This window comes from Rhincodon typus, chromosome 5 (genome assembly GCF_021869965.1).
Source record: "Rhincodon typus isolate 14 chromosome 5, sRhiTyp1.1, whole genome shotgun sequence".
NCBI classification, from domain to species: Eukaryota; Metazoa; Chordata; class Chondrichthyes; order Orectolobiformes; family Rhincodontidae; genus Rhincodon; species Rhincodon typus.
The window spans coordinates 16016716-16029935 of record NC_063336.1 but is presented as its reverse complement, the minus strand read 5'-3'; the positions used below and the strand labels follow the sequence as shown (position 1 = coordinate 16029935).

General features: G+C 40.1%; 1 protein-coding gene across 3 annotated transcripts in view; it reads left to right on the top strand.

Moving 5' to 3' along the window:
- LOC109935992 (tyrosine-protein kinase Mer-like) overlaps positions 1-12926 on the top strand; it is a 54134-nt gene extending 41208 nt beyond the window's left edge. For 2 of the 3 annotated variants that reach the window (XM_048597345.1, XM_020534611.2), the window contains exons 5-8: positions 2567-2653; positions 7388-7503; positions 10968-11157; positions 12672-12926. In XM_048597345.1, the coding sequence (XP_048453302.1) occupies positions 2567-2653; positions 7388-7503; positions 10968-11157; positions 12672-12847 (569 nt within the window). In that variant the 3' untranslated portion in view covers positions 12848-12926. The remainder of the gene's footprint in view (positions 1-2566; positions 2654-7387; positions 7504-10967; positions 11158-12671) is intronic. The other variant, XM_048597346.1, reaches the window with a different exon arrangement.
- Positions 12927-13220: the final 294 nt, after the last annotated feature.

The following is a 13220-nucleotide window of genomic DNA, read 5'->3' as shown; positions in this document are numbered from 1 at the left end:
GGGGTCTAGGCCCGAAACGTCAGCCTCTCTGCTCCTATGATGCTGCTTGGCCTGCTGTGTTCATCCAGCCCTGCACCTTGTTGTCTCGGATTCTCCAGCATCTGCAGTTCCTACTATCTCAGTTTTCCTGAAGCCAGCTACAATTGCACAGGAAAACCACAGGCTCTTGCGATGTGTATTTTCCATGGGTCATATAAAATTGGCTGTGTTAGAATTCAAATTGGACTGTCTACATTTTATAAGAAAAATCTCAATTAAAAGAACTTCCTTTCCATGAGAAAATGTATGAATGTGAAACTAGTAATTTTGAACTTTGGTTCTTCAGTTTTTAAGAAATGCTAACAATGCAGCCAGTAAAGGCTGAATTTCTCCCATTTTCTGAGTTTCTAAGGTACTATTGTCCTCTATCATCATGATTTGACTTCCTTAACCTCATAAAGTTAAGATGGTCTGTAAGCTTTTGGATTGTCCTTTAGGCCAATGAACCTGTCTGTGTGTAACTCCAGTTCCACCCTAAGTGGTTGAAGTGTTAGCAAACCATAACCTGCAGCAATCACTCAGATTAATCTTAATTGTGATGCACGCCATTACCTTCTCAGGTTAACTAAGCGTCGACAAAAAATGCCAACTTTTCCAACAATGACCATATTCTGAGAATAACAAATTATAATAAAAACACACAACTACTCTGGCTTCCTGTCCATAGAAATGGATGTATAGATAATTGTGAACAGTGTGTAATGGAATCACATGGATTAGTGATGCAGAGTTTGTGAGGTTTATCAGTATCCACATACCTGATTGCTGATGAGTAACAGAGCAATGAAAACTTTAACTATTAAACTCTATGAAGGAATAGAAATCATGTTAACAAGTTATGTGAGTTTTTGTAATTGGTTTTGTGAAAAATATACATGGCTCTATATGTGTTTGAGTTCTATTTTGTATCAAAGTCTGAAGCCAACTGATTGCATTTTCGCTCATTCTTCCACGGAGTTCTGTGATTTCTCTGGCTATGAGAAATCAGCAAAATATGTTTCAGGAAGAGTTGCAAAGTGTGAATTAGGGATATCAACAATCAAGAAAATAAAGGTTCTTCCTCTGAGCAAGGAATTTTTGGGGATAGGGCTTAATTATAGTGCAAATTATTTCTTGTCACTGTTGGTTGTTAGTTTCATTATTAGAAATTTTAAGCCTGATGTTAGGATGAAACTGTCAGTTGTGACTCCCCCAGTGATTCAGCAGATTTACTGAATGAATTGCCAAGGCATAAATAGTAGTAGGATCCTTGCTTCAATCCCAGGTCTGTGTGGAGGTTCCTCCTCTCAGCTGAGTAGCAGTAACATTTAGATAATCAGTCTCAGTGCCTTTAAGATATGGAAGGAGAGCAACAGCTGAAGTTCCTTCTTCCCTTTTGCTGTCTGGTGCTTCGGGGTTGAGTTACCTGTATGTAGGTTCCAAATAAAGACAGAATGGAGTTTGGCTGAAGTGCCATCTATGATCAAAACATAGAATCCCTATAGTGCAGAAAGAGGCCATTCAGCCCATCAAGTCTGCACTAGCCCTCTGAAGAGAATCCCACAAAGACCCCCTCCATGACCCCATACATACCATGGTCGGTCCACCTAACCTGCATATCTTTGGACTGTGGGAAGAAACCAAAGCAACCAGTGGAGACATGGGAGAACATGCAAACTCCACACAGTCACCCAAAGTTGGAAACGAACCCGGGTCCCTGACATTGTGAGGCAGCAGTGCCATCCCATCCTCCACTGCTATTTCCTGTCAAGGCCACATACCAGTATAAATTACCAGCTACTAGGAATTGTATCCAGTCAACATATTTACGAGAGAAAAACAAGGACTAAATATCAACAGAAAAATTTATTTGAAAGCAAATTGTAGGTTAAACTATTAATAATCAACCTTATCCTTTCAGGGCCTCAGACAGCCCATGGGGTGGTATTGATGCTTTCTTGGCATTTCACCTTGGCGAGATTAACTGCGTGTATTTCCCAAAATCGCTGTACATCATATGTCTATTTGTAAGAGTACCACCTTCCAAGGGATTAGCAGACTCGAGGTTTGTATAGGTGGTTGTTGACCGTTCATACTTCATGCATGACTATATGATGGCCATTGAGAGTTGACTAAATGTCTTGTGTGTGTTTAACAAATACGGATTCTTCCTTTCTGTTTTCCTCAGGGTTGCACACAAAAAAAATGTGGCAAAAGGATCTATGGCCAATACATTTTTATTTTTCCCTGTTTTCAGGTGTGCAACCTTTCTTGAATGACAGGCTTGGTTAGTTTAGAAATTTTTTGGAACCGAAAAGCTGACAATTCCTTAAAACTGGATTTTGCAAGTAACTGGGATCTCTTCTTTTGATGCAAGTAAATGTACAGTTTAATTCCTGGTTTTTAATAGAAAGGTTTTAATAGTTGGTTTCAACTTGCCCATATGAAACAATAGTTCTATTGATATTTGCTGCTACTGTGGGATTTTTAAGATGTATTACATAGGGAGCTTCCGTTCATTTTGTCCTTATTTATTTTTCCAACTTAGGAATTAATGAACGGACGAGATATAGCTGTGAAGCACACAATCCAAAAGGAGTAGCAGTTTCAAAGGAAGCCCAGGTTAACATCAAGGGTATGTAACACATCCAATGGCTATTACTGTGTTTTTTCTTATTAAATATTTAATCTTAATACCACAGTCAAAAGTTTTCTTGGAGCTGCTCCCTTTCCATTGCTGTAACATACTTAGAATCGCTGTGGGACTGTTGTCTACATGAATAAACACAGTCTCTGATAAAATTAGACTGGCAGTATAGTTCTGCTGTGAGGGAGTACACTGCTCTGTTTATATTTAATAGTCTATACTGCATACCTTTAGCTAAGTTTGTTTGCCATGCTTTCTTGAAAGCACTGTCAATTATTGAGAGACAGAGGTGTAGTGGTTATGACACTGAATTAGTCATCCAGAGGCCAGGCTGCTCAAATTCCATTGCAGCAGCTGCTGGAATTAAACTGCAAACATTAGGACATGCTAACAAGGAATAAGAAGAGGCCATTGAGCCCTTTGAACCTGCTCCAGCATTCAATAAAATCATGGCCAATCTGATTTTAACCTCAACTCCATATTCCTGCATATCGCCAATAACCTTTCATTTTCTTGCTAAGCAATTCATCTAATTGAATCTGGAATTGAAAGCAAGTCTCAGTAATGGTGACCATGAAACCAGCTCCGATCAGTATTAAAAACCCACCTGCTTCACTAATGTCCTTTTAGAAAAGGAGTTCTGCTATTTTCCCCTTATCTGGCCTACATTTCACTCCAGATCCACAACAGTGTGGGTGATTGTTAAGCGCAGGAAAATTTGGGATGGACATCTAATGGCTGGCCTAGGCAGCAACACCCACATCCCATTGAAAGAGCTTAAAAGAAAATATTTTTCTCGGGTCTGATTTTTGCGGGCAGTTGCTACCCTGAACTGTTGCAACAGCAACAGCACTTTGTACCTCTATTACTTGTAAAGGAATGCTTTGGAACACGTTGAAAATAATGAATTGGAGACCAAGCTGAAGTTTAAAAAAAAACTTAGAGGATTGGGTGAGCAAGATAGAATCTTAGTAAGTTTATTGCACAGGAAGAGCCCGTTTGGCCCATCTTGTCTGTGCTGGACAAAAAAAGACAAGCCGCCTAGCCTGATCCCATTGTCCACCATTTGATCCATAGTCCTGCAGGTTATGGCGTTTGCACACATCAGACACCGTTGAAATGAGTCAAAGGTTTCAGCCTTGACTGCTATCTTGAACAGTGACGTCCAGATCCCAACCATCTGTGAGTGAAAACCTTTCTCCTTACCTTCTCAATAATCCTTCTAGTAATCACTTTAAATCAATGTCCTCAGTCATTGACCTTTCTGCTAAGAGATATGGGCTCTTTACGTCCACTCTATCCGAGGCCCTCACACTTCTGTGTATCTCAATCAAATCAAGTCTCTCTCAATCAAATTTCCCCTCAGCCTTCTCTCTCGCAAGGCGAATAAACCTAACCTATTCAATTTTTTTATCATCCGGTCCTGCAACATCCTTGTAAATTTCCTCTGTACCCTGTCTTCTGCATTATTTCTGTAATAACATGACCCCTAGAACCACTCACATTGCTCAAGTTATGGCCGAAGTAATGATTGTTACAGTTCCAGCTTAACCTCCCTGTTCTTATATTCTATATCTTGGCTATTAAAGGATTCTACGTGCTTCAACCACCTTCTTGACTTGTCCTGCTACCATCAGCCATGTGTGGACATTTACATCAATTGTCTTTATTGTTAGGGAGTTTGTAGTTTAAAATTAGGGAAGTTTGCATCCAACTGTGGAGTTGGTAAAATAGCACCTGGAGTACTGTTTAGAGTTTTGATCACTGTATTTGAAAAAGGATGTACTAGCATTGGAGGCCATTCAAAAGAAATTTACTAGGCAGATTCTTGGGATGAAGGGCTTAATTTATCAAGAAGGGCTAATCAGGTTAGGCCTTTATTCATTAGAGTTAAGGAGAATGAGGGGTGGTATTATTGAAACAGACAGGATTCTGAGGGGGCTTGACAGGGTAAATGCTGAGAAGATGTTTCCAGTGTAGGGTAATCCCAAAACCAGGGCAGAAGTCACAAGACACCAGGTTATTGTCCAACAGGTTTGTTTGAAATCACAACCTTTTGGATCAACTGCTCCTTCGTCAGATGAAGTCTTTGTCCACCCCAGTCCAACATTGGCCCCTCCACATCAAAACTGAGGTATGTTGTTACAAAATCAGGGGTCATGCATATATACTGAGGTGTGAAGGAATTTCTTGTCTCAGCAGGTGGTGAATGTTTGGAATTCTGTACCCAGAGAGTTGTGGAAGCTACATTACAAAGTATTTAAAGATGAGGTGGATGGATTTTTAAATTGTCAGGGAATTGAGGGCTATGAGGAGCCGGCACAAAAGAGGAGCTGAGGTTTAGAGCAGATCAGTTGAAATATTGTTGAATGGCAAAGCAGGTTTGAGGGGACAAATGGCCTACTGCTTCTGCTATTTCTAATGTTCTTTTGTTATTAATTTCCCTCACCTTCTGTCAAACTCTCAGTATTCTCCCATTAATTGGAATTAGAAAGAGCTTTTATTTAGGAAGCTATTGAAGACAGTGAGGGAGGTAAAAAAGCAAAGTGAATATGGAAGGGTGGTGCAGAGGGAACAGGCATCATGGTCAAAAGAGCAACCTTTTGTTTAGAGCCTAGGGAGTATGGACCCAAACAGTCAGTGTGGATTGAGATAATTGGCCGGAAAAGATTCAGTAAGTAAGGTGAAGTGAGAGAATGGAGAGATTTAATGGAATTTGGTGAAGACAGAAACAATGGTGCATTGCATATGGATTTAAGGTTAGTTCAGGTTTATGGAAAGCAGAGATGGGATGACAAGTGAAGTGAACATTAGGAAAATTGACCATGGTCATGATGATATTGATCAACATTGCAAAGGTAACGAGGTGGAAGCTCCACCAAAAATGGAGTTGAACATTAGTCAGCTCTTCATGCATGAACCTGGCATGACTGTTCAACAACATAAGGCATCACAGTTGGGTCTGTAATGAAAACACGTTTGTGGCAATAATGAACGGGTCAACATCAATTGTTAAGAGAGAAACAGAATTATCTGTTGTGGTTGATGATCTTTCATTACAACCCAGTTCTGAGACTGTCTTCACCTCAAATACACATGTATGTGTTCTCAGCAAGGTTACTGTAAAGTGGTCAGCTGTATTGTTACCGCAGTTCCAGGTTGAAGACTGTCTGATGGTTTTATTTGTAAATACACTGCTGCTTTAAGCACTGGGATGATAGCATCAATCTGAGCCTCTTGATCCCATCTGAACTTCCAGTACAGCACTGAAACATTAGGTGATTGCTGTCTGTGATACAGTGGCTGTCAGATGCTTCATCACAATTCATCCTCAAGCATGGAATTTGCCACCACTTCTACGCCTGAATGGATGGGCTTCAACTTCTGCATGATGCCCTGTGCCTTGCTTGGTCCTGACTCTACTATTGTCCTTGACAGGAACAAGGTGCTATCTGCTAATGCACTAAGCATCTGTGTGTGCATATTTACAACATTGTCCTGTAGGCCCCATGAAATCCTCTCTTGAGCCCCAAGTAACATAACTCATCTGTGACCTCATGTTGTGAGAAGCCGGCCCAAAAATATGCCTGGCTTGCAGCCCACTTGTGTCTGGTGACTCATCACATATAGATCATGACTTTATCCTGCATTATCAGCTACGTGCTGTACCAGTATCTCAGATGATGGCTGCAAATGTCAGATCAAGTCGTGATGCTTCTACCTGATGTAGCAGCTCTTGCCTTGCCTCAGGTAACTGCACTGGCTGGTCAAATAGCAGTCCCTGTATATCTGGAAACACAAAGTTAGTAGGGTAAGGGAGGAGTGTGTGAGATGAAAGCAAAAGGTTCAATCTCAATACCTATTTCTATGTCAGATAACTGCATGAGGTGAAATTTGATTAAGAGCATTGGAGTGAATTTCCCGTCATGCTGCATGACCTTGGCGGTACCAAATTAAACTGTCACTATCACAGTTGGCTCAATGACACAGAATGAGTCTCCTTGCGGGTTTTAGTGACGTAGGTACACCTCTATTATTGATTCTATGGTTATGGGCCACATTACTCTTCAAGAGAGAGCAAAGAATGACAATGTCTGTTTCAATGCATTCGAATGATGTGCCTGTGGGAGCAGGAGGTATATGGAGACAATGAGAGGTGGGTGTTCTACACGTTAGGTCTGAACTGCTAGGTCTCCAGATGGGGGAATGATGAAGGCTCTTTTTCTTGAGTGCTTCTTGGCCTTCCGCAGAAGAACAGCCAGTCTTCTGCTGTTGGCCTCCTCAACTTAGACTTTGAGTGCTGCATTCAAGAAACTGGAAGCTCCTTCTCTTGGCTGTTGTTCCATTTTGGTATCCAACTTCTCACGGCCACTTCGACGACAGTCTCTAGTAATTTCAGTGGAAACCAACTTACCTTTTAAGAGGTGCAGGCTGGATGAACACATGCTAGTCTGGCCGACCGCTGGGACCCCATTTGAGTTTCCAACCAGCCAGCAGCTTGGCTGAATGCTATTATTGTTTAAGAGGCAAGACAGAAGACAGCTGCCTGCTTCGTCACGATTGTGCACAGGTTTGTTGCAAATCGTGAGCCCTCCCCAAAAGCAGGAGCAATGCAATGTTTTAATCTGGTGGATTTATAATGGGAAGGAAGCTGCATTGTGCATCAAAATATACATCATCTTCAACAAGTGCAATAACGTGCTATAACTTTTTTTGTCTTAGACATCCCACATGCACCGATGAACCTACAGATTAAGAACCAAACAGCGCACACTGTTGTAGTTTCATGGGAGCCTGGCTTTGATGGATACTCCTCACTCAACACTTGCCTATTCCAGGTAAATTTAACTTATCTTACAGTGCAGTTCCTGCAGGGACTGAATGATTGCAGAGAATAATAATATGCTGATTTAGACCAATTGCTCTTCTGTGACTCACAAGCAGATGTGTCAGATCTTGGCAGTTTTCCTCATTATTACCTGTGGGCTGCAGCTTGTTGGCTGTGACTTTGCAGTATGCATGATTCAGCAAATGTAAAGCCAAAACAGATTCTTAATTCGCTTGAACAGGCCGTTGACTTTTAAGGATTGCAAATCCAGTGGTCTGAAATGTGTAATAACTCATGACCGATTTGACACCAGAAGTATTTTATCTGCCAAAAGAAAAGAATGGCAGTAATTGCTCACTTTAAAAGAGGAAAATCAGGTTTGCTCCATCATTCTGATTTTCTGATTTTCACCATCTTCCACAACACATTCCTAAGAAGTTTGTTTTTCCAATGTGCTCTCTTACCCCTCTCCTGTTGAAGGTGTTGAATTCTGAGTGGACGCGGCTTCCTCTTTTACTGAAGTGGCTATTTTGTCTTTTTGTGACCATTGTGGCAGGAACTGTAATTGTGTGATTATAATTTTATACTCCTGTAAGGTCCATTGCAGTTTCTAACAGGGGCCATTGGACAGCAGTGAGCATTTGCCAGCCCTGGGTGATTTTTCACCTAAACTTCCACTGAAGTTAAAGGGGTGGGGTACTCAGAGATCCAGGAAAGTTGCAGCACCATAGTGAAGTCTTCTGACAGGAGAAGACTGTCAATATCACAGAATCACATAATTGTTATGGTGCAGAAGGAGGCTGTTTGGCAAGTTGTGCCAAACTGCTCTTTAAACAAGCTTCATTACCTAATGCGAATCTTCTGTTTATCCCCCATACCCTTGCAAACTATTTCTAACTAAATAATCATGCAATGCCCTCTTGGATGCCTCAGTTGAACCTGAATTTATTTCCAGGTAGTGCATTCTATATCCTAACTAATCATTGTATATTTTTTCTCACAAACACTTGCTCCTTTTGCATTTGATTAACTTCTTTCGTAAATTGAGCATAAAGAATTCCGAACACTGAGCATTTACTTCAGTTTTGTTGCCCAGATTCGTCACAATAAATAGGATTACAGAAGGTAATCCCAGTTTCTCCTGTCAAGGATTGCAGAATCAGCTTGTGTTTGTGGTCATTACTTAATGGATTGTTGTCTATATTTAACCACCTTCTGATGGTATCCCCTCCACTGGGGATTGTATATTAATTTCAAAACAAACCTCAGAATGCTCTGCTGACCACTGAGCAGTTTTGTAAGAGCTAATGTCAGATTTTGGCTAATATCCAGTCTGATCTGTGAAATGTACAACACTTATTTCTTCCAGAATACACAAACGATGCAGATAGGAGTGAACGTATATTGAGTCAATGTTATTCTTGTGTAACTGCAAAGATTTTGAGTGTAAGAATTACTGTTCGGGTACTCTGATGTGAACATTTGCACCTACTTCTCTGATGGAAACTGGAATTAGTGTTCTCAGAGGAGAACTGGTTAAGCAGATGTGGATTTCTGAATCATGACTGCCTTTGAAGTAAATGAAGGGAAACGTTTCCAGTCACAGAAGTATCAGTAACCAAAGGACAATGATTAAGGAGATTAGTAAAAGAAAAATAAACAACATGTATAATTTTTTATGCATCCAGTTTTGGTCTGGATGCATTGCCTGAAAGGATGGTGGGAGGAGATTTAATAGTAACTTTCAAAAGGAAATTGGACAAAAACTTGAAAGGAGAAATATTCCAGAGGTACCGGAAAAAGACAGTGTAGTCAACTTAGTTGGCTTAGCTCTTTCAAATGTTGGCACAAACACTAAGCTTTGGATTGCCTCCTCCTGTGCTGTATCTTCAATGATTCTGCAGTAATTGCCGCAATGCCGTTTTTAACTTATTCTTTCAAGCATTATGGATATCTCAGGGAAGGCCAACATTTGTTGCCCATTAGCCCTGGAAAAGGTAGAGGTGAATGGTTGCTTTGAACATCTGCAGTCCATCTGGTGTGGGTACTCCCAGTTTACTGTTAGGAAGGGGAATTCGAGGAGTTTGATTTCCTTCCTAAAAGAACCTTGGAATTATGTGCACCAGATCGAAAGCAGTGGCTCACCCCCATCTTTCAAAGTCAGCAGTGCTGGCTTAGCTAGCTACGCTCACATCCCCAGTTTCATTCACCAGTATTCCTACAGAACCCGGTCTGCTCAGGCATACCCGCCTCTATCTTTGCCTTTGTCTCCAATAAAATTCATACGGTTTTATATCCCAGCCATTCCCCAGTATGACACACACATTTAATGAGATTAGGGCTGGTTGAGCACATAGGTATTGGGAATGAGGATAGCAGGCTACTGCATGATTGTTGGAATAATCAAGCACACAGATAACAGGAATGGGAATTCCATGGTCTATTGATGTTTTATTTGAATTCCAATAGTAAATGACAACAGTCAAATGAGTAGGTCAAAATCCTGGAACTCCTTCCCTAACATCATTTGTGGGTCTACTTGCACCAAGTGGGCTGCATTAGTTCAAAACAACAGTTCACCCTCACCCAGACAATTCGAGATGGCCAATAAACACTGACCTTGCCAGCGATATCCACATCCCATGAACAAAAAATAAAATATTTATAAGGGGTATATAAGAATGAGATTTTATTTTGCTGGAACCAAGATTGATTTTTTCATTATTGTTCAAGTGAAAGTTTTTTTTAAATTATGTGATGATATGAAGCTTGTTAATTCAAATTATTTACTGTCACATATACTTGTGAGCAGTGGTGTGCCTGACAAGTGACATCCAAAATACCGCTAGTGAATTATTTTGTTTACTGGCAAAATACTTTAATTGGCTACATTTCTATTTATCAAAATATTCAGCATTAGAAGTTTAAGAATCTGTAAGTGAACCCTGCACTTTCTAATTCTCTCCCTGCGTGCTTCCCCAGGACTTCTCTCATCCCACCCTCAAGAGGTTCTTCAAAATCACTTTCAGTCACTTGCACTAATTTTCTCACTACTCCAAGTGTGTTCCAAAATAAAGGATTGTTCAAGACACTATATAACTTGTAGTTTTTGTTGTTGCGCTTTATTGTTCGTGAATTATGTACAATGTCATAGCATTGTAGATGGTCTTGTTATGATGCATGGAAGAAGGCTATTCTATCTTTTCTGTTTCTTCTGACTCTTTACAGCAGATGTCGAATGAGTCCCACACTTCTACTCTCCTCCTGTTGGTATAAATCTACATGCCTTTTAATAGTTAGTTGAATCTGCTTCCACCAATGTTTCAGGCAGTGCATTTTTACATTATAACTCACTATCTAAGCAATATACTTGTCACCTCTCACCTAGATTTTATGCCTATATGTGCCCTCAGTGCAGTGAATTCAACAAGTCCTTTATGTTAGAATGTATTTGCTCTATGTTTCTATGATCAGGTTAAGAAAGTTGAAGATGCTGAAAACGAGACCAGTCCAGTGCTTAACTATCAAACTACAGTTCCACCTTATGAGTATGGGATCCTTCAGCTACAAGCCATGACATCCTACAGTATCTGTGTTTCTTGTAAGAATGAAGTTGGATGGTCAAAGCACTGTTCTGCTGTCCAGGCCAGAACAGTGGAAGGAGGTAAGGTTTTTTTTTGAGATTTCCTTTGTTGTTAAGGCCTTTCGCATATCTACATCTCTTCCATTTTCAAAAGTCACCATCAAACATTAATTGGAGAAGTTAGTCATAGCAAATGGTGAGGGCCGACAAGAGAAGTTACGATAGGACATAAGGAATTACCAGAGAAGCTAAATAATTATCTTCTGCTTTTATATAGAAAATACAAACATTGTATTAGTAACAGTGAAGATTGGGGCCGGTGTAGGGAAAGGGGGTGGAGTGGGTATGGTCTAATGAGTAGTTGATATTAGTTTTTTTAAAGTAAAGTTCAGCAGAAATTAATGAGACTACAAGTTGACATCTGTTAAATCTAATAATCTACATCTTAAGATTCTGAAAAAGTGGATGTAGTGACAATGAAAGCAGTGCTGGCAAACTTAAAAAGAGCTTCTTCCCCGCTGTTAAATGATTTATGAACGGAGCTCTTGTACGTTAGAGGTTCTCTGAGCTTTCTCTGTAGCTGTAACACTATATTCCAGTACCCTGATGTACTTATGTAAGGAATGATTTGTCTGGCTAGCACGCAAAACAATACTTTTCACTGTATCTTGCTATGTGACAATAATAAATCAAATCAAATTCAAAAGTTCACTAGATTAGTTGGCCACTTAAAGTTGTGATATGGAGAAATTTCTTTCCTCAAAGAGTTGTGAATGTTTAAAATTCTCTGTCTGAGAGAACGATGGATATTCCTTGTTGGTATTTTCAGACTTGAGATAATTAGATTTCTTGACTTTAAAGTGATCAAGAGATAAGGACACCATGTGGGGAAAGTGGAGTTGAGGCAAAGGATCAGACGTGAGCTTATAAAATGATGGAGCACAATTGAACTCTTCCTCTTCTCCTTATTTTTGATGTAATGTTTCCCCTCACTAGTCTCACCATCGTGTTATGAAGCCAAAATCACTGCTTTATAAAATATAAGTTGCTGCCCATTCATTTCTGTCAGCGAAATTGTAAATCTGTCAAATCATTTGTCCTTGTTTCAAATGGAGGTGAGGTGGTGGGAGATGGAGGGATGGGGAGATAGCTTTGATGTGATGAGGAATAATTCTCTTTCATATTTCTTGGTGACTATCTTATACTGATGGCCTTTAGTTATTCTCTTCCCTACAACTGGAAATATTCTTTCTGTATCCAACTTCTATTTCAGTAGTTGCCCAAAAAAATCCTGTGTTGTTTTAGCTTACTTAAATATGCCATGGCAGCTTGCACATTTGAACAATCGATCTGATTAGACATCACCAAATTGCCCTTTCCCCTTCTCACCAGCACTAATACCACCGTGGAACTCAACCCCAAACCCAACATCCCCTCCACAGGCAGCCCTCCAGCAATTTGTACCACATATTCCTTTGGGATAATAACGCTGTGTTCTCTACGCTGTTTGTTCTTTATACATAGGAAATTGTTAAGTGCAGTAATATACGAGCAGTTTGAAGATGAGATGACTCATGCATTTCTTTCCTTTACAGTCCCAACAGCTCCCCCTCACAATGTCAGCATACTAGTGAGTGATTCCTTATTGACTGTTGAATGGGCTGGACCTCCGGAGGAAGAAATTAATGGCATCCTGTTGGGATACATGTTGAGCTATGATTGGGAAGGTGGTAATTCCCATGTGAGTACATTTAAAGCCCTTCAAAGTTAATACAAAAAGGATTTTTTTTGGGGGGTTGGCACTTATGTGAGAACAGCTGTTGTTCTATGCAGTCAGGTGGTTCAAGTAAATCACAGGATCGACTTCTCATCAGTGTTGAGTGAAATGATTTCACTGTGAATGAGAAACACATCCAAAGGTGGACATGATGTAATTGCTGTTCTATGTTTTTGTTTTAAGCACTCTCTTTAGCAATAACAAGCTCCTTGACTAACTCCTTCTGACCTTTTCTCTTACTGAGCTCACCAGCATATCAGAAGATGAAATAATTATTTATAATTTTCAATTGTTCTCGGCCTATTTCTAAATTTAAACCTTTATTTTAGCTTGAGAAAACCTGTTGATTTTTGTGCTCATTGCACAC